Genomic DNA, 27,339 nt, shown 5'->3' on the forward strand with positions numbered 1-27,339 from the left:
ATTAATAAAGCACTCTTGCAGATAGTCCAATTAAACTGAAAAATGCAGAAAATTAATCGAAGTCACAACCTGACACTCATGGTCAGTGATGCGGTTAATGTGTTGTGCTGCCTCACCAATTGTGAGGTTGGAGCACAATGGGTAGGATTTCCTGGAATTGGGGATTGTGAAGGAAATCCTGTACAAAATACTCAACGCCTCAAATTTGTTAAAATACCTTTTGCCATCAGAGAATTCTTGCCAAACTCTGCCCGATTGTATATGTAACTGAGCTCTTGTCATAATCCCCTGTCAAAGATGCAAACCGCCCCACCTGTGAGAACTGCACAAGAGGGGATTCCAAAAAACCCCAGTCCCACGGCCAGATTGACTGCCTCACCTTGCAGCTGTGCGTGAATAGCAATTGTACCGTTTTTTAAAATTGTGGATTTTGTGCTGAAGGAGAGGTGGAGAGGGTGGAATTAGTTTAGTGCAGCATACAGGGCCTTGGTGCGACCACACCTGGAGTACTGTGTACAGCCTTGGTCTCCTTACCGAAGGAAGGATATACTTGTCTTGGAAGGTGTTCAACTAAGACGGATTCCTGGGATGGGGGGATTGTCCTATGAGGAGAGATTGAGTAGACTAGGCCTACATTCTCTAGAGTTTAGAAGAATGAGAGGTGATCTCATTGAAACATACAAAATTCTTACAGGGTTTGACAGGGTAGATGCTGAAAGGCTGTTTCTCCCTGGCTGGAGAGTCTAGAACCAGGGGTCACTGTCTCAGAATAAGGGGTCGGCCATTTAGGACTGAGATGAGGAGAAATTTCTTCACTCGGAGGGTGGTGAATCTTTGGAATTCTCTACCCCAGAGGGCTGTGGAGGCTCAGTCGTTGAGTATATTCAAGACAGAGATTGATAGTTTTTTGGATATTAAGGGAATCGAGGGATATGGGGATAGTGTAGGAAGGTGGAGTTGAGGTCGAAGATCAGCCATGGTCTTATTGAATGGCGGAGCAGGCTCGAAGGGCCGAATGGCCGACTCCTGCTCCTATTCCTTATGTTCTTCAGTACGCTGCGATTAGATGCAGAGTAACACTCCCTCCACTTTACTCCTGCAATGTGCCAACTCTGTCTCCGCTTCAGAAGCGGCCAGTGTTGACACTTCTCTGCTTCTCACAGCAGCCACCTCATGGCCCCTCGGAGCCAGGTTGCTAATTGGGTGTCGATTAAGAAGTGGTCGTATGTGGAACTAAAATTGGGCGGATTCATTTAGGATTCTTACAGTTGCCAGGCAGAGATATTCATCGCAAGCAGCTGTATTTTTAAACATATTTTATTCCAAAGGACAGGAAGTTGGACTTTCAGACCCGAGACAGCGCTGAGGATCAGGAAGTGGTGCTGGCTGATTAGGGTCGTGCAGGGCCCTGTTTGAGAGTCTGGTACTATCTCAGAACTTGTAAAAGTTCCACTCCTTATCGACGTGCAACAGGAAGAGGAGCTGCTAACAGCACTGTCTGCACAACTCAAATACAGTAATTGAAATGTGGCTGCCTGAGCGAGAACCCAACTGTCTGAAGTGAACCACCACAAATGGATTCCTGGGTGATGTGATGGATTAGGCTCAATTGTGGTCACAGCAAAGGCCAGGGATGAGCAGACGCATTGCAACATAGTTCTGTACCACTTGCTTCTTGAGGCCGGAGCTAACGGAATGCTAAACCGAGCAAGTGATTTGTCGCAGTTTGTGACATCCCATAACCAATCCCACAAAACTTCTATGCTTACCACATTCGATGATGTTAGATTGCCAAGTCTTGCACATTCTGCATAAAACCCTGCCCCAGAGGCAGTCAGCAGTAATAAGTCATGTGCCCAAATTGTGAGCAGCTGATGATTGGCTGAAAAGGAACTCCATGCGTTGTCATCGAGAGGGGACCTTGTTTTGCCCGTATGTTCTCCCAGTCCAGGAGCTGTATCTCAACCAAAGCACAAAGCATAGACAAAAGACTGCTCCACCAACTGAAATGGTCCTTTTATGAGGGGGTGGAGATGGGCCCAGTCCTAGCACCAGCGCTCCTTGTCTAGTGAGGTTCCATACTGAGAGCGAAGCAGAGCAAAGAGACCTTGTACTGAATGTGTGCAGGAGCGACTGGACTTGTCACAACCCAATGAGGTGGTGGCATTAGCGAGCAGGGTTGGGGTGTAATGTACAACTGGATGGCCTGTTTGCAGGGTGTGTTATATAAAAGAAAGATTTGCATTTATATAGCGCCTTTCACGACCACTGGATGTCTCAAAGCACTTTACAGCCAATGAAGTACTTTTGAAGTGTAGTCACTGTTGTAATGTGGGAAATGCGACAGCCAATTTGCGCACAGCAAGCTCCCACAAACAGCAATGTGATAATGACCAGATCATCTGTGTTTGTTATGTTGATTGAGGGATTTATATTGGCCCCAGGACACCGAGGGAGAACTCCCCTGCTCTTCTTCGAAATAGTGCCGTGGGATCTTTTACAGTCACCTGAGAGCAGACGGGGCCTCGGTTTAACATCTCATCCAAAAGACGGCACCTCTGACAGTGCAGCACTCCCTCAGCACTGCACTGGAGTGTCAGCCTAGCTTTTTGTGCTCGAGTCTCTGGAGTGGGATTTGAGCCCACAACCTTCTGACTCCGAGGCGAGAGTGCTGCCCACTGAGCCAGAGCTGATACTAAGGCAGGCTGATAGGTCTGCCATGGCGTGCTGCTTGATGCAGGGTTTGCGTTATCCAATGTCACCTCTCTTGTTGGATAAAATTAAATTACAGGCGTTTGAGGCGAGGGGGGAAAAAACCATGTTGGTCGGGTTGACGATTCAGTCTCGGTTCCCTGCTGCTCTCTACAGCAGGAGCTTGCTGCTGGAGGCTGCAGTCTTGATGGAGAGTGAAAAGGTCAGTAAGCTCTGATAAGGTTGGAAATGAAAGTTCCTGAAGGAACCTCGAGAGCTGCAGCTCGAGTCTGTAATGTTTTAATTGCCCCTGTCCCATAACTGACGGCTGCGGCCAGTTCCCCCCATTGATTCCTTCCTTTTCTCTCTGCAAGGCAGTGAGCCGTGCCGGGGTTGCGCGGGCGGCGAATCGTGCCGGGGTTGCGCGGGCGGCGAATCGTGCCGGGGTTGCGCGGGCGGCGAATCGTGCCGGGGTTGCGCGGGCGGCGAATCGTGCCGGGGTTGCGCGGGCGGCGAATCGTGCCGGGGTTGCGCGGGCGGCGAATCGTGCCGGGGTTGCGCGGGCGTGGTGTGAATCGTGCCGGGGTGCGGTCTCGTGGTCGCGGGTGGCTTGTGAATATCTCGGCCAGTGGCCATGTGACCTGTACAGCAAATACTGGCCGAATAGCCAATTGTGGAGGGTGTGACAGCTGAGCCCAAACCTTTTCGAACACGCACATGCACACTTCTACAGGAGGCAGTGGGCAGCCGTTAGCAACAGGAACCCTGGCTGATTTCTTTTTCTCTCTCCCTTCTTTAACCTGTGGGCTCAGATACCACCCAGCTGACCTCGCTCAGCACCGAGTAGGGATTCAACCTTCTGATCTGTGTGGCTCAGTCCAACACCACCTGGTCCCTTTGCCTACGAGGCTGCACAGAAAGGTCTGTGCAGTCTCTTGTACAAGGATAGAGCCTCCATTCTGTGCTCACAGTCTCTCTGATATCTAACACTCTTTCAAAACATCTCGTATTCCAGAATGTCTGTCTCTCTTCATTCAGTGCTTTTGTCTTTGTGTATTAACCCTTGATCTATCTGTCCATTTTACTGGTATGTATGGTACCACCCCAGAACAGTGCACTTGACTCAACCGAACACATCACTGATGAAAACTTTAACGAATATTTCAAACAGTTTGCAGCATTTTTTTTTTCGTGAAGACAGTGTCTGTTTAATATGACATTGTTCACTTTTTACAAGAACTTCTTTTGTGAATTTAATGTGACGGATGTCCATTCTAAAGACTAGTGTTGGCATCAAGCAGGGCAGGTACAGCACGGGTTAGAAACAGAGTAAAGCTCCCTCTACACTGTCCCAACAAGCACCTCAGCCCTGACCTTAGAAGAGCGCACCCTGCTGTACCAATGTGCCATTTTTCCATTTCCCATCCCGGCAGTCTTCAGGCCTTTGGGAATGAGATTAATGCAGTTATAAGGGTCCATGTCCAGTGACAACTGAACTAAAACAAATCAGTCCTTTTTTTAAAAAAAAAACAAAGAAGCCTAGGATACCTTTGGCCAATTCTGGTGTGTGTGTTTGGACTCAAGTGCCGGGGGCCTGGTGGGTTATCCATACATACTACAGCTCCTGCATTCCATGGTTTACCTCATGCTGTTCTATAGCCTTTACTCAATCCTCTTCTTTCTCCTCCACTCCCATGCCGTTACTTCTTTAGAATCGGAACATAAGTCCAGAAGAAATAGATCTAAAGAATGAACCATGGTATAAATTCTTTTCGGAGTTGGAGTTCGGGAAGCCGGTAAGTCGCTAGCTAACTTGAAAATCGGTTGAGCGTTTTTTTTCATTGAAACAAAGTGATGAGGAACAATTTCACCGGAGTTGAAGCATTCTTATTCAGGTGCTTCAGATGCGTAATGAGTCATTTTCTCTGTTCCTCCTCTTTTCCCCCCTCCCCCCCCCCCCCCCCCCCCCTCTTCTCCACCCCCTCAGGCTCTTGCGCCTCGGAATTGGGGGGAGAAATTCCACCAGGAAGGGCTGCAGCTGCGGGAATTGCCACCTACGCTGATCCCTGTCCCTGGCAGAGTGAAGGTGCCGATTTCTGGTGCTTCCTGCCAGCTCCACCCTGAGCATCCCTCAAAATAGACACCCGGTGTTGGGACAAGGAATGGAAGAGGGAGGTCCAGGAACATCCCTTCCTGCCCCGTTGCCACGGTTACACATTCCGCTCTGCTTCCCGAAAATCCCAGTGCGACGGAAAGGGGGCGGAGAATCGGTGAGGCAGGTCTGTGCCCATTTTTCTTCCGCCTCTCTCCACTGTCGGGGACATTGAGGCTTGTTGTGAGGGCACCTCAGGGTGTGTTTACACCATGGGCGATTCACGTGGCACTGCCACCGATGGAGCCTCGGCAATCGCTGCTTGCGTCTCTGGTGGCGGTGTGAAGCACCTTGGCCAACACTAGCGATGTGGTAAATCGAGAGCTGGTTCAGACTCCGGAGAGGAGTCTGACACAGTCTCACTCTGCTGGCAACTGACACCACGTGCAGTCCAGGATCAGCCCGGGTTTAGGAAGTGCCCAGTGGGTCCCCTGAACCTGTTTAACTTTCTCTGCAATCAACCTAAATGTCTGGCCAGAGCAGACACTGTCTCCTGCAATATCAGGAGAGATTTGCAACCTGTCACCCGGGTGTGAGACTGGCCTTGGAGAGAAAGAAACTGAGACCAAGGCAAAAACAAACCGATAGAGAGAGTCCAAGAGAGAGTTTGTTTGAAAAATGCCGACTTGGGTGAGATGCTGTAGTCTCCTGGGGCTGAGAGCAGAGGATTCTGTTGGTGAGAGTATTTCAGGGGTGAGACCTCCCACTTATTAGCTTCAGACTGAAAGTTTTGTCTTGTCTTCATTCAGAGCCAGAAGTCCAAGGCTCTGCGGGCCAAGAAGTTCGATGGCGGTGTATCCATTCACCAGGCGCTAAGCTGACACTTAAACCTCCATTATGGCGGGCAGGAAGCACCTGTGTGGTGGGGGTGGTCCCGCCCTGGGTCTGCAGGGGGTGGGAGGTGAGGGGGTCACGCCCTGGGCCTGCGGGGTGAGGGGGTCACGCCCTGGGTCTGGGGGGTGAGGGGTCACTCCCTGGGTCGGAGGGGGTGGAGGGTGAGGGGTCACGCCCTGGGTCTGCGGGGTGAGGGGTCACGCCCCGGGTCTGCGGGGTGAGGGGTCACGCCCTGGGTCTGCGGGGGGGGAGGGGGGGGGGTCACGCCCCGGGTCTGCGGGGGGGGGGGGGGGGTCATGCCCGGGTCTGCGGGGTGAGGGGTCACGCCCCGGGTCTGCGGGGTCACGCTTCGGGTCTGCGGGGTGAGGGGTCACGCCCTGGGTCTGCGGGGGGAGGGGGTCACGCCCTGGGTCTGCGGGGGGAGGGGGTCACGCCCCGGGTCTGCGGGGTGAGGGGTCACGCCCCGGGTCTGCGGGGTGAGGGGTCACGCCCCGGGTCTGCGGGGTGAGGGGTCACGCCCCGGGTCTGCGGGGTGAGGGGTCACGTCCCGGGTCTGCGGGGGTGAGGGGTCACGTCCCGGGTCTGCGGGGGTGAGGGGTCACGCCCCGGGTCTGCGGGGCTACACTCCGCCTGATTTGATGCCTTCAGGGGATACAATAAAAAATCTTGTGGGTGCTCGAATAGTGTCAAACCCGTAGTGATTGACATGCCAGTGTAAATAATGGTCTATTTCTGTTGTCCTGCATTGCAATCCTGGATATCAGCCGTTTATCAATGTGGTAGGCACTGGAGTCCATTAGCAATCCACTCGGACCGATCAGCCTCGCCGCTCCTGCTCCATTCCAAACCTTGACATCTTATAGCGGCAGTAAAAAAAAAAAAAAATCATCTGCCCCTTGGGCAAAAGGAATGATAAACCGGCCTCGGGAGATGGTTACAGAGAAAGTTATTGTAAAACGAACTGGTCAGTTGAAAGCTTTCCTCTCTGTGGTGTGCTGCTCGCGAGGCCTCCAGCTCTCTCCTTCCGCCAGTGTTAGACGACCAATTAATGTTTCTTCCTGTCTGTTCTGAATCAACCCTGTAAAGTGGCAACTAGGGGGTCAAAATACAACCCGGCACCATCTTAAATCCTTGCTTTGGCCTGCTAACCACCGTAGCCTTGCTCCCTGCTCGCAATGCATGCTGCCTAAAGGCTGCAAGCAAGTATTTCAAATGTGCTGCAGCTTAAATGTTAAATCTCTCTATGCAAGAACGTGCAGCCCTCCTCTCCCCCTCCACCCATCCCAACCATTTTAAATCCAGTCACTGGGAGCGGTACTGAGCGTCCGGGGCCCAAGTTTCATCCCTAACCCGTGCTGAATTTGCAGAGATAGCAGGGTCTCGGCAGTTTGCCTCTGTGCCTCTGGGCCAGAGAGGGGTGGGGGAGGCCGAGGTTTCTACTCCAGATCGCTGTCTAATGACTCCTGCTGGACACTGCGCCTGTGTGTGTTATCAATGTTGGGTGGGCTTGGGTGTGATGCCCCTGTGATCGAATAGCTGCGGGGTTCTCAAATAAAAATTGAAAATGCTGGAAATACACAAAGGTTGTGACACTTTGACTGTGTACCTTTCACTGTTTCTGATGACATGTATACACATCTGGAATGTCACAATCTCTGGTGTGGGGGGGATGGGCGGGTGGTTGGGTGGAATGTGGGGGATGGGCGGGAGATGGGGGCGTGTGTGGGGGAGGGGGTGGGGGAGATAGGATGGGTGGGGGGTGTGTGTGGGGGAGGGGGTGTGGGGGATGGGGGCCATTGCGATACCGCCCAACGTTTGTTACCAGTCAAGGCAAACTTCTACCCCACTGACCGTTGCTGTGGTTACCGTCCTCACCTAAGTGGCCACGTGTGCGCATCAGAAAACTATTCACCCCCACCACCACCCCCCACCCGCAAACTGGGTCCAGCAGGAGCCACTGGTCAGCGTTCCGGAGCGGGAGCCCCGGCCGATGTTTCTTTTGCTCCTTCCCTGGCGCATGTTTAGCCCGCCAGTGACCCCCGCCACCTGCCTTGGCTGAGATCAACCAATGCAGCAGAGACCAGGAGTGGAGCCGGTTACTGCCCAGTCAACCTGGTTCAGTGACCACCCCCACACCCCCCCCCCCCCGCCCCGCCCCACCTGTATCAACAGAGTCCTGGGCGCAAGCAGCCAATTCTGAATTTGATTCCGATCCCAGATTCTGCGATCCATCTGGATTTTGACCTCCTGGTTGCCACGTTCCTTGTGATGTTTTTGTTCTGTTCATTTCTTCATTTCCTCCTTTGGTCTTCATCAGCCTCCAAAAAAGATATGGGATTATACGCCAGGAGAATGCTCTATCCTGTCTTTAGAGGATGGGAAGGTAACTTGTGCGCCTGTTTCTCTGATGTGCTGTGTGACCATACCGTAGCTTTAACCCTTCAGATACTGCAACCCATCAGCTTCTGAAAGAGGGAGATTTGAAGTCCCTGCTTTGGGGGTGACTTTTCAGCAGCACTAACCCTGTCTTCTCTCTTTCAGAGGCTGACTTACCAGCCTTTTCTGTTTTCATTACAGACTTTCAGCATTTGTGTTTTTTTTCCTTTCTTTAACGTTTGCAATCAGCATTGTTTCCCTGGTCCTCAGATCATTGCAAAATGATTAGTTACTTGTTGAATGCTTTGATATAAAATCACTGTGGATGTATGACTGTAATCACTGGTGCATGTTGTGTCCCTGTGCAGATAGACCATGAAAGCAGCCCTTGCAAATGGTGTTAGCAGCAACTGAATATTTTTTTTCTTGGTTTCTTCCCTGCATTGCCCATGAGGCAACCCATTTGTTCCAGCATTTCCCATCCGGTGGACCTCGCTCTGGGTTGTTTCCGGAGCGAAGACACCTTTTTTTTAACAAGGTCCGACTCGCAACCGCCGAGCAGGAGAATCGGCTGGGCGCGGTGGAAGGGGGCGGGCTTCCCGCTCCGCTCCCAGCGGACGCCAGCATCCTGCTCCATATCAACCCAGGATTCAGAAACTGGAACTCTTGTCTCCGCTCATCCGGGGCTGTTTGGGGCAGGGCTCGAACCCAGAACCTTTCGACTCCGAGGTGGGAATACGACCGCTCAGCCAAGGATAACGCCACCATTAAATATTTAGAGGGTGAAAATTGAGATGGGCTTTTTTCTAAATCTTTGTGATATAGGATGACACATTGGACTGACCACTTCCTGTAGTACCATCTCCTCATGGACTGTACAGAAAGTAGGAATAGAATGGGGGAGGGGGAATAGAGAGAATCATTTTCTGTTTCCAACACAAGTTCACAGTATGTACTGTTCTGTGATGCCTACAATAGGAACTCCTGAATCAAGTAACACTTCATTTGTATTAGCTAAGAGTCTTTGTGTTGCCACAAAGCCACAAGAATTAACCAGCCAAGTGAGGACAGATCTCGGGAGTCACATTTTGCAGGAACCAGCTGGCCTATAGTTGAAGGTCGGCCGTTGGGGAGTGACCGCTGAAGGTCAGCCACTGGGGAGTGACCACTGAAGGTCAGCCACTGGGGAGTGACCGCTGAAGGTCGGCCGTTGGGGAGTGACTGCTGAAGGTCGGCCATTGGGGAGTGACCACTGAAGGTCAGCCGCTGGGGAGTGATCGCTGAAGGTCAGCCGCTGGGGAGTGACCGCTGAAGGTCGGCCACTGGGGAGTGACCACTGAAGGTCAGCCACTGGGGAGTGACCACTGAAGGTCAGCCACTGGGGAGTGACCGCTGAAGGTCAGCCACTGGGGAGTGACCACTGAAGGTCGGCCATTGGGGAGTGACCGCTGAAGGTCGGCCATTGGGGAGTGACCGCTGAAGGTCGGCCATTGGGGAGTGACCACTGAAGGTCGGCCATTGGGGAGTGACCACTGAAGGTCGGCCATTGGGGAGTGACCACTGAAGGTCAGCCACTGGGGAGTGACCGCTGAAGGTCGGCCATTGGGGAGTGACCACTGAAGGTCGGCCATTGGGGAGTGACCACTGAAGGTCAGCCACTGGGGAGTGACTGCTGAAGGTCGGCCATTGGGGAGTGATCGCTGAAGGTCGGCCGTTGTGGAGGTTGCAGAGGTCGGTAGGATGAGGCTGGAGTATGGGTGTGCCCTGTGGTGTAAGGCTGGAGGAGGTTGCAGAGGTCGGTAGGATGAGGCTGGGAGCTGTATCTTGGGGAGGTTGGAGAGCCAGAGTGGAGGGAGTCCAGGGAGAGATTCCTAAATGAGGATGAAGAGTCAGCAGAAAGGTGGACTGTATTGAAGGCCACAGAAAGGTTGAGGAGGGACAACATACTGTGGCCTCAGTCACGCGTGATATCGGTGACTTTGGTTGGGGTGGAATTGGTGCTGTGGGCGCAACAGAAGCCAGAATGAAGGGCTTCAAACAGGGAATGTTGGAAGATGGTGTATTGGAGGAGCTTAAGGGGGAAAGGGAGGTTGAAAGTGAGACGAGATAGGTGAGTCATTCTGAGACAGTTTTGTCCACTGTAAGGGTGCAATGAGATCACTAGACAGCTCAGAGGGTAGATGCCCCATGCAACGAGTCAACTACAGGAAACATTTTTTTATCCGGCACCGACGGGACCGACGTGGTGCCGGTTCATCAAAAATTCCAGATAACCGAAAGCTATAGTAAAAGATACTGAGAGCTCAGAGCTCCGTATAAAGCAACAAACCCTATTGCTTAGCAACAGGTTCAGAACAGTGGCCACAAGTTCCAAGCGTCTCTGTAGCTTAGCAGCAGCTGCAGCCACACCCTTGCACAGCAACAGATGGAGGAAGGCAAGTAGAATATGAAGTAAAACTTACCTGAACCTACTCCTGAATTTTGCCGGTTAACCGAGATTTCCGGTTATTAGGTGCCGATAAATCGGAAGTTTCCTGTAGATTGAAGAGTTGTAACCCAGGTCTGTGTTGAGTTAGATGATCTCAACTGGGGCAGGAATTGGAGCACAATTGGCCTCGGCAATTGGGGAGGAGGAAGAAAAATCAGCCAGGGTTACCGTTCCTGATCGCCTTGCCAGTGGCCCCTTCCAGAAAGTGTGCGTGTGGACATCCGGGAATGACTGGATTGGGCTCAACTGTGACGATGCCCTTCCAGTCAAATAGCCCGCACTGATGCTCATTCGTTAGACTCCTACGTGAAGAATAATGACTCCGTGAGCACGGGACCACCGGGCCAGGGTGCCCCAGGGACTGCGACCCAACACCAGACACTGGGCAAGAGAAAATTCTCATCTCCCCGAAAAATTCCCACTCCTTCAGGAAAATAACAACTGGGTCCTGGTGAAGTGTGGGAGTCGGTGCATATGTAACTTAAATCCCTTGGGGTTGGCGGGGCGGGGGGGGGGGTGCGTAGAATATAAAATGATCAGTAAACTGAGACTGTGCCTTCGAAAAATGAATACAATTTGAGGGAAAAAACTTTCATTTATTTCTGTTACATGACTGCTGACCCCCAACGTGTCATTTTACTATTTTGCTCATACGACGACTCAATATGTGTGTGGGTGTGTTGCTGTGTGGGTTTACACCTTGAAATTCAAACTTTCTGTTAACCTAAGCAAGAAACAGCCGTGTTTAATCTGCAGTCATGATGTGGAGATGCCGGAGTTGGACTGGGGTGGACAAATGTAAGAAGTCGCACAACACCAGGTTATAGTCCAACAGCTTTATTTGAAATCACAAGCTTTCGGAGCGCTGCTCCTTCGAAGGAGCAGCGCTCCGAAAGTTTGTGATTTCAAATAAAGCTGTTGGACTATAACCTGGTGTTGTGTGACTTCTTATAATCTGCAGTCGTTTAAGTGAAGGGCAGTTTATTGATGCGTGGTAATTCAGCTGAGTTCTGCGAGTGTGGTCTGTGCCCTCTGGTTGCTGTGTAACACTTGAGCTGCTTTTTTGTGGTGTAGCCACTTTCCTGGCGCACTTGGCTTCTTTAACATGCCGGGGCGTCCGTTTCCATTTGCTCTAACTGAACTCCCCAATTCTTGTCTCCCTCCCTCCTTTTTTAATCAGGATCAGCTAGAGAAAGATCTGTATCTCTACCAGACTGAGCTAGACACAGATTTAGAAAATATGGAGAAGCTTTTTAGAAGCCAGGACTCCCGGCTATGGAAGGTATTCGCGACTTTCTCCGGTATCACTCATTCGCTGCATGCATTAACTTTTTCACTGCTGTGAATGAATAGGCCCAGCAATCAATCAATGCGAGGGTCTGCAGGGAATCCCATGTTGAAGGTTAATAAGCTTATAATCAATTGATAATTAGCATGCGAATGGCCGAGCCCAGACCTTTTTATGTTCTATTCCTGTACCTTTTTGGGCATGTTTTTTTTTAACTATTAAAATCATTATTAGATTTTTTTTGTTCTTCTGCCGTTGACGATTCAGCTTCTTGCTCTGCTCATTCTGAAAATGTCACTGCTTTTCCTGCACAAACTGCCCGCAAGAATTGGCTCCAAACCTTTTGTTGGCTGCATTTCAGAGTCGAGATTGGCCATCAGCCCCAGATTCTGTTTCCAAGACCTTCCCTGCATCCCAGATGCAATTTTGTACGGTCCTGTGTGTGTGTGTGTGTGTGTGTGTGTTTTTTTTTCCCCAACTGCTTCCTGTTGTTGTGCTTGCTGTGGGCTAGTCCCAGCAATATCCACTCCGTCCCCCCTCCCCTCCTCCGTAACCGGGAATCTCCTCCAGCTGACAGTCCCACCGATGAGGCTGGGAGAGCGAGAGGTTGTGAAAGATGGAGCTGCAGACGGTAATTCTCTTCCCGTTATTTCTCCTGCTCTGTGTTGGCTAGCTGCCTGCCGGCCAAGTTGCCTGTGTGATTAGGACTTTCAGATTAGCCAGCTTTCGACGCTTCCTGAGTCAAGTCTGTGCTCAGTGGAACAGCAACGGCAGCTGTTGGGAGAGGTGTTTGTGTACTGCTCACTGCTGTCACATTGAAATGCTTTTGAACAAAGAGCCAGTTCTGCTGAGTTCTGTGAAAGGGCACGGGGCAGCGCGAGTCTAACAATTCCAGAAAGCACAGATAATATAATACAATATTACAGCAAGATTTCTCCTAAATAAGTATCATAGCTCCACTTTATAAAAAAAAACTCTCTGTGGATGCTATATTAAGAAAGGGATAAGTTGATCAAGACTAGGGATTAGTTTAAAAATGTTCGAGCGCTAAGCCTCCACACTATGAGTTCTCCAAGGCCAGTTGGTTATTTTCCCTGCTTTTGGCTTGATGCACAATGACTCATTCACAAACAAAAGAACAGAGGCCAAGCAAGGACCAGCACACTGGCTGTTGTTCAATCTGTCACACACACCCCCACCCACTCTCTCCCCAACCCTCCCTCCCCCCTCCACTACCACCCCGAGGGAACTCCTCAAATCACTGGGTTTATGCAGCCAAGCAAGGGCTCCGAGTCTTGGAACATACGTGTGGGGTGTGAGTTGAAACTAAGCATCAGACCTCAAAGCAGTGCAAGTCTGGGTCCTGCCTGGGGAGTTCACTCGCTGTCAGGGCAGCTAGCGTCTTTTTGCCCCCCCCCCCCCCCCCCCCCTTCTCTGTGATTGTGTGCATTATTTCAGATTTATCAATGACCCTCTTTGTTTTTGTCCTTTCAGAGCACAGCACTGAACTCTCCCTTGGAAATCCCATCCGAACGCTCGACTTAGTAAGTAGCCGTCAGTGTTTTCCAAGCTGAGCCTTTATCTGTCATTTTGGTTTGTCTCTGGTACGCTATCATCTCCATCAGTATCTTGAATCTGTGCAATACTGTTGCTGCATTTTAATTGCACTGAGCGCCTCCCTCCCTGCCACAATTCTAAATGTTATGCGATGTGTGTGTACAATCAGGCAAAGCGGCAGAGAATCCCTTGCCAATTGGTGCTCTGAACAGAATTGGAGGAGGTAGGTTTTGTCTCGTATTTAGTGTGAGCTTTACTCTGGATCGTGTTTTAAATAGTCGGGATTTCGAGGAAAAATTGGAAGGATCCTGAGTCTTTACCAAAAAGAGTTCAGCAAATTCTTTTTTTTGCTGTTCGCCAAAGATTTGACCCCAGAATTTGCAGCGCTGTCCTGCATCAACTTCTCCTCTGTGTGTGATAATGACTTGGCAAAGTGATGCACTCATAGTTTATCCTCCCCATGATTAAAGACTGTGCCTCTTTAATGACCGCTTTCTCTGGAGAATACATCTCTGTCAGACCATAAGGTTGCACTGCGCTGTTCTCGGGCTCTTCCTGTGGTGGTAAGGAGCAGTTTATTTACATTGGGCCCATCAGGGCTAACAGTTAGACAGGGTGGGACGTGCTCCGCTCTCTTGAGATGCTTTCCCTTTGAAATGTTTGATTCATTCCTGATTTTTTTTTTAAATGCCCATTAGAGGAAGCTAATCTTAAAGGAGAACCGCGCAGTACAAGGGGCCCAAACCAGACCTGCTGCGAGCTCGTCCCAATCCATTTGTAAATCGGGTCCGTTGGTGCCTGGAGCAGGGAACAATTGGGCAACAATTGCCCAGTGTGATACCGAGCACCTTGGGACGTTTTACTACGTTAAAGGTGCTATATAAATGCAAGTTGTTGGTGTTGTTGTTGTTGAGAACCGACGGCCCCCAGGCTGTTGTTTGATCTGAGCTAGAGGGGCAATTGAGCAACTAGCTATAAGATCAAGAAGTAGAGCGGGAATGAAATTGGCCAGGGTTTCCATTCCTCATCCTTATCCAAATTAGACTCCAATTAGAAAAGGACAAGTTCAACCTTTGTTCTGTTGCACTCTGCATAGTATTACCTGATATTAGGTAGAACTTACAGCACAGAAACAGTCCATTCGGCCCAACAGGTCTGTGCCGGTGTTTATGACACTAACTGGCTAGCCTCCCACGTGGCGAATGATCATTTGGGGTGAGATACCAGAGGGAACTGCAGCCCAGTCACAGTCAACACACCAGGAGAGACGCAAAAGAAGATTGGAGAGAGGGGGGGTGGGGTAGAGGGAGCAGTGGTGTCGGGCACAAGTTCTTGTGTTACAATACTGAGCCCAGTGAACAATGGACCAGGCAACATCTTGGCAGCAAAATTTGTAATTCCTGTTTTTTTTTTTTTACAATTATGGCAACTCTTTCGTTCTATTTCTATGTCTCCATTTCTATTTCACTATCTCTAACTCTCTTTCTATATATAGAGATATATCTCTATCTCTCTTTTCATCTCTCTCCCTCTGCATAATTAATACAGCACAGGAGGAGGCCATTCAGCCCATTGAGTCGGTGCCATACTAACTCTTAGAACAGGAGCTGTCTACTCCCTGTTCTAATATCCCTGGGTGTGGGAAACAACGGTCAACACCTACATTTAAAAAAAAAAAACATATAGTAAATACAAAAGAATAAATAAGCTTATCTATATAATTGCCCACGTCCTGTTGGAAATCTCTCTAAGCTTTGCTCCCCCTGAGGCCCTCGTCTCCGCGGCCTGATCTCACTTTAACTTCTTTCCTCTCCCTTTCTTCTGATTGGCTTATTAATTTCAGCTCTAGATCAGAAACACCAGCCTTAACTAACTGGCTTGTTTAGCAGTGTTTTGCATCTGTATCAAAAGTGTGGTGTCTGGCAAGTGGCGTCTGCTGTCTGGCAAATGGCGAGTGGCGTCTGGCGAGTGACGTCTGCCGTGTACTGACCTGCAGCTTTTAATATAATCCTAGTCGTGCTCTTGTCGTGTTGCACTTGGGGAGTTGGGACCAAGTGTAGAATTCAGGGCAAGTAGAGTTTGGGCGAAGGGGGGATAATTGAATTGGACCAAGAAGGGGGAGGGGGGAGAAGGAGGCTGATGAGAGGGTGGCGGTAGGTCAGGAGGAGGGGTGAGAAGCGGGCCAGGAGAGCGAGGGGAGAGGAAGAGGGCAGTGGGGGTGAGAGAGGGGAGATGGAGGAGTGGGGAGAGGGCAAAGAGCAAGAAGAGGGAGGGAGGGGAGAGAAGGAAAGACCTGCATTTCTATCGCGCCTTTCATGACCTCGGGGCGTCCCAAATCGCTTCACAGCCAATTAAGTATTTTTGAAGTGTAGTCACTGTTGTAATGTGGGAAATAGAGGAGTGGAGAGCAGGCCAAAGAGAGAGAGAGAGAATGGAGGGAAACGGAGAGGACAGGGGGGTGGTTCGATACGAAGGACAATCAATTAAGTGATGTTCAGTGGGGGAGATGTGCGGTGAGGATACTGGGTTTTGGTCACCAAGAATGGGAGGAAGGATATGGGGGGCAGGGGTGCTCTCGCCCTTCCCACCCCTCAACCCCTCCCCCCATCCTTCACCCTCCCACCTCCTTCACCCCACTTGGTCCAATTCAATTACCCCTCACGCCCTCTAACCTTCCTTGACCTTCTACACTTGGTCTTGACAACTCATGTGCAACACCCCGGGAGAGCAACGTCCTCCAATACCACGTGAAAGATGTAGCGAAGAGACCTGTTAGTTACTTTGAAAAGTAAACTCTTGAGCCGAGATTAGATTAAATGTTAGTCACGTGATTGCTGGTGGAATTCCTTGCAGTTACAGTGTGGCCCAGAATAGCTACAAACTGTTCCGGGCGGACCTCTGTCCGGCCCTGCGGTACGCTTGCCTTGAAAGATAAAACATATGGTCAGTAAATGGTTTTAAGACCCGGGATAGTTTACTATTTCTGTAATTTAATTACTTGTGAAAAGTTTTCTTGTATTCGAGGTTGGTTTGAGAGCTTTACGTCGCTGTTGTAAAGCCACTGAAATCCTGCCGAGGTTTTACTGGTTTTGATCGGCAGGTAGAAGTTCCTTCTAGTGTGTGACAGTGGGCAGGTACTGTCCTCTGTTCTTGTGGGATCTTTCTGTTAGAAGTCTGGGTGGACTCTCTGACAGCAGGATTAATGTGCAACTTCATCAAATCAGAGAATCTTACAGTACAGAAGGAGGCCAATCATGCATGTGCCGGCTCCTTGAAAGAGCTATCCAATTAGTCCCACTCCCCTGTTCTTTCCCTTTTCTAGGGTACAGTAGATACAGCGAAGTTAGTTCCTGTGGTGGAGGAATCCAGAACAAGGGGAATCACAGGATATGGGGATAGTGCAGGAAAGTGGAGATGAGGTAGAAGATCAGCCACGATCTTATTGAATGGCGGAGCAGGCTCGAGGGGCCAAATGATGTACTCCTGCTCCTATTTCTTATGTTCTTATAATCTTAAAATTAGAGCTAGGCTAATCAGGAAATACATTTTCAAACAAATAGTTGTGGAAATCTGGGACTGCCCCCCAAAAGGCTGTGGATGCTGGGCGACAATTGAAATTTTCAAGGGTGAGCTCGATTAGATTGTTGTTGGTTAAAGAAATCGAGGGATATGAAGCTAAGCTGGGTAAATGGAGTTGTGGTACAGATCAGCCATGATCGAATTGAATGGAACAGGCTCGAGGGGCCGAATGGCCTATTTGTGTTCCTAAAATGGCTGTCTCTGGACTTGAACTGGCCGTGAAGGCGCAAACTGGGAGGAATCGGGTGGAGAAAGCAGAAAATGGTGGTGGGATCTAAATGACGGTATTTGACCCCTACGTGTATTGGTTCCTGGGGCTCTGCCGGCCACAGGAGCTCTGGTTGCCAGGATTAACATCAATTGGAAAATTGGAGCAACGTAAAAGCAGCAGTAAGTGGACGGGGCAATCAGACACACTAATTACAGTCCACGACCGTCGCTGTTTTTAAGCACAAAGAGACAAAAGATGGCCCCTACGGTTAGCATCGCGAGCACGGCGCGGAGGGAGTCACTGAACCCAGCCCAGTGAGAGAGATGAATTATCCAGCAGACAGGTGTGGGGCCATATTTTGCTACTTTGCTAATTTCAGTGAAAAATTAAACATTGCAGTCTGGGTAGAATGGTGCAGTATGGGTAACAATTGTTAATGAAAGAAAGAAAGACTTGCATTTATATAGCGCCTTTCACGACCACCAGCCGTCTCAAAGCGCTTTACGGCCAATTAAGTACTTTTTTTTGGAGTGTAGTCACTGTTGTAATGTGGGAAACAAGGCAGCCAATTTGCGCACAGCAAGCTCCCACACACAGCGATGTGATAATGGCCAGATAAACTGTTTTTGTGATGTTGATTGAGGGATAAATATTGGCCAGGACGATTTGTCTGCTCCCAGGATTCCACTTTGCCCCAAAAAATTGTGGTCAGGAATATAGGTGATCAATAAATAAATAAATACAATGTGCTCGTTAATGCCTTGTCGAGTCCACTAATGAGGTTGCACAGCTGAAAGGAAACATGAGTATTTTACTCGGGTCAAATTTGGAGTTACTGAGCGGAATGAACAGGAAATTTAATACCCCATCAGATGGTGGGGGTGGGTTAGGAATCGATTATTTCTCATCTGGTCTCTGAATGTTACGTAAGCCCGTGTCACCAGGGAGAGAAATGAATGGAGAAATCCAATCCCTGGGATTGAGGTGGTGTAAAGAAAGGATCTGGGATATTGGACTGAATAAACTGGGAGGTCCAGTATCCACTCCAGGACACCCTTTGAATATCTGTCCACAATTGATGCTTTTTTTTTATATCAGAGGGTGAAAATCAAACCCAGTTATATTCACATCAAGCCTCTGCGACAAGATTATCAGCAATTTTTTTCTTCCTGGTTAAGAATGTGTACCCTGGAGCCCTAAGGGGTCACAGACAGTTACTTCCTGTCCTCATTGCTGTGCAGATATCTCGGGTTTGTGATACTCTTAAGATCTTGATTTAGGATTATAATAGCAAAATACTGCGGATTTAGGATTTATCCACAAATGATGGAACGATGCCAAGAACAACCCTTTCCAAACCTCCAGGCCCACGAAATCCAAACGGGACTATCCAGCGAGGGAGAAATACATGTAGGACTGAGCTGTCCCGGCTTTGAAAGAAAGACAAGGGGCTTGCCTTTATATCGTGCCTTTCAGATACTCCGTATGTAAAGGGGAGGGTTGATGAAGGCGAGGCGAATGATATTGTGTATATGGACTTTCAAAAGGCGAATGATAAAATGTCACATAATAGACTTGATAGCAAAATGGTAGCCCATGGGATTAAAGGGACAGTGGCTGCGTGGATACAATATTGGCCCAGGGACAGAAAGCAGAGAGTGGTGGTGACCGGTTGTTTTTCAGACTGTGCAGTGGTGTTCCCCCCAGGGGTCGGTATTAGGACCACTACTCTTTTTGATATATATTAATGACCTGGACTTGGGTATACAGGGCACAATTTCAAAGTTTGCAGATCACACAAAACTCGGAAATGTAGTAAACAATGAGGAGGATAGCAACAGACTTCAGGAGGACACAGACCGACTGGGGGAATGGGCAGGCAGATGGAACTTAATGCAGTGAAGTGATGCATTTTGCTAGGAAAAAAAGAAAGACTTACATTTATATAGCGCCTTTCACGACCACTGGCCGTCTCAAAGCGCTTTATGGCCAATGAATTACTTTTTTGGAATGTAGTCACTGTTGTAATGTGTCAGGAATGAGGAGAGGCAATATAAACTAAAGGGTACAATTTTAAAGGGGGTGCAGGAACAGAGAGACCGGGGGGTGTATGTACACAAGTGTTTGAAGGTGGCAGGACAATTTGAGAAGGTTGTTAAAAAAGCACATGGGACCCGTCGCATTATAAATACAGAGTACAAAAGTAAGTGAAGTTACGCTGAACCTTTATAAACCACTGGTTAGGCCCCAGCTGGAGTATTGTGTCCAATTCTGGGCACCACACTTTAGGAAGGATGTGAAGGCCTTGGAGAGGGTCCAGAAGAGTTTTACTAGAATGGTACCGGAGATGCGGGACTTCAGTAGAGAGACTGGAGAGGCTGGGGTTGTTGTCCTTAGAGTAGAGAAGGTTAAGGGGAGATTTAAAAGATGTAATTAAAGTTGGAGTTTTGATAGAGTAAATGGGGAGAAGCTGTTCCCAGTGGCAGAAGGGTCGGTAACCAGAGGACACAGATTTGAGGTAGGCTGACCATACGTCCCCGTTTTTGGGGGACAGTCCCCAGGTGAGGTACTGTGTCCCCATGCAAACAATGGCCCCGGAATAGTCCCCGATTTCACGAAACTCGACCCCGAAGTCTACCCCTGAACAGTGAGAGTAACCCCCCCCCTCCGAGCGGTCAGTTTGAGGTTCTAAGGCTAAACTAAACAACAACTTGTACAGCAGCCAGAGTGACTAACTGGGCATGTGTTATTGGGCGGTCTTTCTGTGCATGTGTCGGTTGTTGTTTCTGGCCGGGCTCGTGCTGCTGGATTGTCGGTGCCGGAAGTGCCTGAGAACACGGCAATCGGAGCGGGCGAGGGCGAGGCCACGGTGGGAGGGCCCGGTCACCGTCACCAGGGGAATGGCGGTGTGGGCTAATCCTAGACACTGTGCGGGATGGGTGATTCAGGTGTGACTTCAGTCATGAAGGGGTGTTGCTGGGGGGGGGGGGGTCAATTGTGACCTCAGTCACTGGGGTCGGGTGGGGTCGGGTCAAGTGTGACCTAGTGAGAGGGGGTGGGGGGGGAGGTGGGATGTCAAGAGTGACCTCAGTCACTGGGGGAGGGGGTCCGGTGTCTGAATGTACTTCAATAGTGTGGCATCACATCCACAGCAATTATATGCACACTTGTAGTGTATATGTGTAACTGTTAAAATATAGGCTGCTGAAATAAAATTTGCCTCGCTACACGGCGCAACCTACATTTTCCCTCCTGGCTGCTTTGATGTGCTCCCAACCTCTGTCCCCCCAGATTCAGTTCAAAAAATATTGTCACCCTAATTTAAGGTGATTGGCAGAAGAACCAGAGGCGAGATGAGGCGAAATCTTTTTTCGCAGCGAGTTATGATCTGGAATGCAGAACCTGAAAGGATGGTGGAAGCAGATGCAGTTGGAACTTTGAAAAGGCAATTGGATAAATACCTGAAGGGGAAAAGTTTTCAGGGCTATGGGAAAGAGCAAAGGAATGGAACTAATTGGAGAGCTCGTTCAAAGAGCCGGTACAGGCATGAGGGGCCGAATGGCCTCCTGTGGTGTATCATTCTATGATCCTAGGTGTCCCAAAGCACTTTACAGCCAATGAAATACTTTTGTAGTCTAGTCACTGTTGTAAAGTATGAAACATGGCAGCCAATTTGCACACAGCAAGATCCCACAAACAGCAATGAGATAAATGACCAGATAATCTATTTTAGTGATGGTTGAGGGATAAATATTGGCCAGGACACCGGGGAGAACTCCTCTGCCCTCCTACAAAATAGTGCCATGGGATCTTTTATGTCCACCTGAGAGAGCAAACGGGGCCTTGGTTTAACGTCTCATCCGCAAGATGGCACCTCCGACAGTGCAGCACTCCCTCAGTACTGCACTGGAGTGTCAGCCTGGATTATGGGCTCAGGTTTCTGGAGTGGGACTTAACCCACACCTTCTGACTCGGGTAAGAGCACTGCTGGAGGCTTCTGTTGGGGCTAAAATACAGACCCTGACCCATAGGCCACAGTTTGGACAGCCTTACTCTACGCTAATGAGCTGGTCTGTGTTTTATCTTTAATCTCAGCTATGTGGGTTAGTAACGATTCAATTGAGGTGGTCCGTAGTCTCCAAGCCCACACTCTGTGCACTGGTTGAATCCCTTGGTCCCCCCCAAACCCGTCAATGACACAGGGTGGGGCTCCTGTCAGAACTGTTGAGGAAGGGTCTCTTTCTGAAACATTAAGCTGTATTATTTTTTGCCATATTTCCTGCCACCAGGTTCGTGAATCCTGAATTTTCTAATTGTGCCCTGAAGAATGGAGCCAGCTCCGAGTGTGCTGGTTTGTGAGAGTTAGCTCACACTGGAGTAAACAAAATCATTAACCCAGCAGGAAGGTCAGGAAAATAGGTTGATGAAATGCCAGGAACATGCAGGTCCTCCTCATGGAAATGCTTGAGTTCCTCAAGCGACCCCCGTGACCTTTCCTTGGGCAACCCCCGTGACCCTTCCTCGGGCGACCCCTCCTCGGGTGACCCCAGCCCCCCGTGACCCTTCCTTGGACGACCCTTCCTTGGGCGACCCCCCTGTGACCCTTGCTCGGGTGACTCACCCTGACAGCCTCTGCCTGATGACCCTCAACTCTGATTTACACCCTGCTTGGCCATCATTGAGAGCTGGAATTACAAGCGTTAATTTTAAAAAAAGGAATTCAATGACTCACCCAGAAATGGATTAACTCAGAACTGACAAGCTGGCTGCGATTTCAGTTTCCAGTGTGCCAGCACATTGGTGCATGTCATTGATGCTCCAGATAGTATGATGATGATAATGTCCCCTGTAATTTGTGCCCATCTGTTCATGCACTTCAGCGGCCTTGTCTTTGGAGGCTGAGGCTGTCGTCACAGGGCTGTTAACGGTGATCGGGTTAATCGGCTGCATCCCTCCTCACGGCTCTGCGGACCCACTGTTGTGCTGATCCTTGTGCAGATTTCACATGCCTTCCAAAGTAAGCTCGGGTCTCATTGGACTCTGAATCGAAGTTCTTCTAAACTGTCCCTGTCATTTCACCTCCGCAAGGCCATTCACTGCCACTAAATGCTGAGAAATATAAGGATGGAGCAGAGAATCCAAAAGTTGTTAGAAAGAAGAAAGGGCTTGCGTTTTATATAGCGCCTTTCACATCCTCGGGACGCCCCAAAGCACTCCTGTAGCAATGATAATGACCAGATAATCCATTTTTAGGTGTTGGTTGAGGGGCATCGGGGAGAACTGCCCTGCTCTACTTTGAAATAGTGGCCATGGGATCTGCCTGAGAGAGCAGACGGGGCCTCGGTTTAACGTCTCATCCAAAAGACGGCACCTCCGACAGTGCAGCACTCCCTCAGCACTGCACTGCGTGTCAGCCTGGATTATATGCTCCGGTCTCTGGAGTGGTCCTTGAACCCACAACTTCCTCACTCGAGGTGAGAGTGTTGCCCACCGAGCCACGGATGATGCAGTGTAGTTACAGCATGATGGGTTTGCACACATAGTTTCCATCATGAATGTGAACATAGATTATTTTTTTTCCCCTCTAGTTATATATTCCTAAGGACAGAGTGTGTTAGTTTAAAATGGGGACTGGATTACGTCTGCGTTCCCTGTCCTCTATCTCCACCCCCCCCCCCCCCTCCTTCGCTTCCTCTGCAGATTGCATTGCCCGTGACTCCCCATGTGCAATGCCCGGGAGAAGGACTGGTGAATCTGAGCACAGGCAGAGCCGCTCCTGCACTGCAGCAGACACTCCGCAGGTTCGGCCAGCTCGGGTTTAATGTTGCGACGCGGGAGATGATGAATTATAAGCACCCTTGACCCGTGGTCCCTGGAAATGAGTCATTTTGCCAGATGGCAATTTGTTGTTTGATTTGTGATGGAGAGGACACCATCGATAATCTTTTAACTGTATTCTAAGGCGGTGTATTTACTGGAGTCTGGGTAGGGGAAAGATGAACAATGGTCATTGTTTTAATTTCAGTATCGCTCACAAGTGATTTGTTTTTTTAACATGACCTATTAGATGCAGATTGCACCATCAAATTAAGCAAAAATTGGACCGTGGCCATTTATCAGAAGATGAACATTTACTCTAGAATGCTCTCACTTAGTGCTTTAAATGCTTGAATGTATCCCTGTGTACAGAACACTTCCATTTACATCTACAGGATAACGCGATCTGCTCTGGACATACAGTTCTATAGTGTTTACTCTAATATCGGCTCCTTGTGAGTGTGCGGTTGAAGGGGCATTTTCCCAACGTGCTCTTGCAGTGTCTCACTCTCTCGCCTCTGAGACAGAAGGTCGTGGATTCAAGACCCAGAGACTTGAGCCTAAAACCTAGGCTGACACTCCAGGGTAGTACTGAGGGAGTGCTGCACTGTCGGAGGTGCCCTCTTTCACATCGGACGTCAAACCGAGAGCCCGTCTGCCCTCTCGGGTGGATGTAAAAGATCCCTCGGCACTATTTTGAAGAAGAGCAGGGGAGTTCACTCCTGGTCAATATTTATCCCTCAACCCACGTCACTTAACAAAAAAATTATTACCACGTTGCTGTTTGTGGGAGCTTGCTGTGCAAATCAGCTGCCGTGTTTCCTACATTACAACAGTGACTACACTTCAAAAGTACTTCACTGCTATTAACGCACTTTGGGACATCCTGAGGTTGTGAAAGGTGCTATAGAAATGCAAGTCTTTCTGTCTTTTTTCCTGGGTGGAGCCTGTCCCACTGGGAGGCCAGATTGGGAAATCACGGCGTGCGCCAGTGTTTACCAACGTGTGTTTCTGGTGAGCGTCATGCCGGGAACATGCTTTGGGGAAAATCAGCCCTTTTATTCTTTCCCAGGACTTCTAAACCTTTATAAAACACTGGTTAGGCCTCAGCTGGAGTATTGTGCCCAATTCTGGGCACCGCACTTTAGGAAGGATGTCAAGGCCTTGGAGAAGGTGCAGAGCAGATTTACTAGAATGGTACTGGGGTTGAGGGACTTCAGTTATGTGGAGAGACTGGAGAAGCTGGGGTTGTTCTCCTTAGAGCAGAGAATGTTGAGGGGATATTTAAGAGAGGTATTCAAAATTATGAAGGGTTTTGGTACATGGGGTGAAACTGTTTCCAGTGGCAGGAGGGTCGGTAAGCAGAGGACACAGATTTAAGATCATTGGCAATAGAACCAGAGGGGGGAGATGAGGTGACTTTTTATTACACAGCAAGTTATGATCTGGAATGCACTGCCTGAAAAGGCAGTGGAAGCGATTCAGTAATAACTTTAAAAAGGGATTTGGATAAATACTTGAAAAGGAAAAAATTGTAGGGCTCTCGGGAAAGACCCGGGGGAGTGGGACTAATGGGAGAGCTCTTTTTCAAAGAGCAGGCACGATGGGCCGACTGGCCTCCTGTGCTGTAAGCTTCCATGATTCTGAACCCTGTGGATGTCCTTCCCCCTCTCAGCCATCACTTCCTCTCTCAATCTACAGCAGGAGTGTTCAAACTAGAGGCCATCAATATAAGATAGTCACCAAGAAATCCAATAGGGAATTCAGAAGAAACTTCTTTATCCAGAGAGTGGTGAGAATGTGGAACTCGCTGCCACAGGGAGTGGTTGAAGCGAATAGTATAGATGCATTTAAGGGGAGGCTAGACAAGCATATGAGGGAGAAGGGAATAGAGGGTTACGCTGATAGATTTAGATGAGGAAAGACTGGAGGAGGCTCGTGTGGAGCATAAACACCGGCATGGACTGGTTGGGCCGAATGGCCTGTTTCTGTGCTGTATATCCTCTGTAAACATCTTGTTTCTGTGATCTGCAAATTCTGGAGCCTCAACAGCCACATAGAAAATTACTTCCAGCTCTCGGTAATGTGCATTTATCTCAAGTTGGTGATATTATTGCCTGAATCTATCTGTCAATGCTGTGATTGGACTTTCAGGCTCAACTCCCACTACTTAAACAGCTGAGTTACGTTGTGTATAAATTGTTGTGGGAGATTGTGGGCCAATCACGAGCTTTTGGTGGTTCAAGGGGATATCTTTAACAAATACAAAGTCATTTTCTTTTATATTTTGACGTGTAACGAGGCCAAGGAGCAAGTCCAAACTGCCTGGAGCAGTTTTCTCCAAAGCCCCAATCCCAGTAACAATCAGTAAGTAAATTCAATGCCCTACACTCCCAGCAGGGATGCTGTGCTGGAAGGGAGCAGGAGTACGAGATGCAACACTTCCGTGCTGGGATCCTGGCCTGTGCTCCCTTCGACTGAGGCTCCCTGCTGGGATCTTGGCATCAACAAATCCACCCACGGCTCCCATCGGTTCTCTTTCTTTTCCTGTACGGTTTTCACCCCCGAAGGAACAGTTCGGATGAGGCGTTAAACCGAGGCCCCGTCTGCTCTCTCGGGTGGATGTCAAAGATCCCAGGGCACTATTTCGAAGAAGAGCAGGGGAGTTCTCCCGGTGTCCTGGGCCAATATTTATCCCTCAACCAACATCACTAAAACAGATTACCTGGTCATTATCACACTGCTGTTTGTGGGAGCTTGCTGTGCACGAATTGGCTGCTGCGATTCCCTACATTACAACAGTGACTGCACTGTTTCAAAAAAAAAAAAAAGTACTTCATTGGCTGTAAAGTGCTTTGGGGACGACATGAGGTAGTGAGAAGCGCTGTATAAATGTACGTCCTTCTTTCTTTCCACCAAGCCTTAGAGTTATGTAGATTTTTTTTAATGGTCTGGTGATCTGATACACATGGAAACCCAATCCAAACTACTGAGCAATCGCCGCTGATGGGGGTTCCTTGCCTGATGTGGAGTGACCCGTTTGCCCCAATAGGGATACACTCCACTTAATAAATGGAAAATCCTCGCCCAATATACACTCCCGTTACTTGAAGTTCAGCACCAGGAGTGTTCATTGATAACGTCTCCCTCAGTGTCCTTGATGAGACAGAACAGGGCGCAGCTGTGGAAAATGTGAGGACTGAGGAGAAAGGAAGCAACTTATTCCGAATATCAAGTTGCAAACCACTGCGGGGGGGAGGGGGAGGATGCCAAGTTATTCCATGGTTCTTCCAGCCCGAAGGGTCGCCGACCTTGATCGGAGGAACATAACGTGACGGCCCGATTGGCTGCAGCTCCGATGGGCTGAGCTAATCTCTTAAATGCATTGCGATTCATCGAATGAGTCAGCTTCGCACTTCTCCCTCTCACGGCACAGCCAAGCTCTGTACAATCAAACCACTGACTGGTAAAGGTCGCCAGCATTTCTGTGAAATATCTGAAAGTGGGCATGAGTCATGTAACATTTCAAAAGGAGCAGTTTTCTACAAATGTCAGGGGTTGATGGAACAATTTGTTTATTTTTGGCCGGTCGAGCGAGTCGCGCAGAAAGGGGCGGATAGCACGAGGTTATTATACATGTGTTCTCTTTTCCCAGCTCTGTATTCTCGCCCAATCACCACGCAGTGAGAAGGCAGTCGGAGCCAGGTACAGGGGAGCCAATCAGCCAGGAGAGCGAGAGGCAAATCTACAAGACGGTCCTGGAAGGCGGAGATATTCCCTTCCAGGGGTTGAGTGGCCTGAGCAAGAGAACCTCCAGCTCCTCTTCAACCAAAGGTGAACAGCGCAAAAACACTCAAGAATGCGATGTTACAACCCAGTAATCCTTCATCTAGAGTGCTATAACCAGAGGGTAGGGTAGCACAGTGGTTATGTTATTGGACTAGTAATCCAGAGGCCTGGGCTAATGATCTGGAAACAGGAGTTCAAATCCCACCACAACCGCTGGAGAATTTAAATTCAATTACTTAAATAAATCTGGAATAAAAAGCTAGTACAGGTAGACTACCCTTTATCCGGACTTCCGAAAACCGAAACCCTCTAAAAACCGAAGGTTTTTTCGGTCAGCGTAAGTCCAGCGTAAGTCGTGCGCCGGACCCCCGCCGGCCCCGACCCCCGCGGACCCCCGCCGGCGCCGACTTACGCTGAGCGTCAGCGTAAGTCGTGCGCACGATCCCCCGCCGACCCCCCCCCCCCCGCCGACCCCCGCCGGCCCCGACCCCCGCCGACCCCCCCCCCTCGGCGGGGGTCGGGGCCGGCGGGGGGTCGCGCGCACGACCCCCCGCCGA

The 27,339-nt window shown here is 49.5% G+C and overlaps 1 protein-coding gene across 50 annotated transcripts in view; it reads left to right on the forward strand.

Annotated features, from left to right (window-relative positions):
• The window catches only part of LOC147098469 (sorbin and SH3 domain-containing protein 1-like), a 356,822-nt gene that overhangs the window by 295,129 nt on the left and 34,354 nt on the right, over window positions 1-27,339 (forward strand). For 42 of the 50 annotated variants that reach the window (XM_085970173.1, XM_085970194.1, XM_085970168.1 and 39 more), the window contains 5 exons: window positions 4,404-4,487; window positions 7,995-8,060; window positions 11,722-11,823; window positions 13,324-13,373; window positions 26,649-26,827. In XM_085970173.1, coding sequence (XP_085826299.1) covers window positions 4,404-4,487; window positions 7,995-8,060; window positions 11,722-11,823; window positions 13,324-13,373; window positions 26,649-26,827 — 481 coding nt within the window. The remainder of the gene's footprint in view (window positions 1-4,403; window positions 4,488-7,994; window positions 8,061-11,721; window positions 11,824-13,323; window positions 13,374-26,648; window positions 26,828-27,339) is intronic. The other 8 variants (XM_085970172.1, XM_085970190.1, XM_085970181.1 and 5 more) reach the window with 5 other exon arrangements.

The sequence above is a fragment of the Somniosus microcephalus genome, chromosome 29 (assembly GCF_052327205.1).
Source record: "Somniosus microcephalus isolate GS21.2 chromosome 29, FLI_Smic_1.0, whole genome shotgun sequence".
In the NCBI taxonomy this organism is placed as follows: Eukaryota; Metazoa; Chordata; class Chondrichthyes; order Squaliformes; family Somniosidae; genus Somniosus; species Somniosus microcephalus.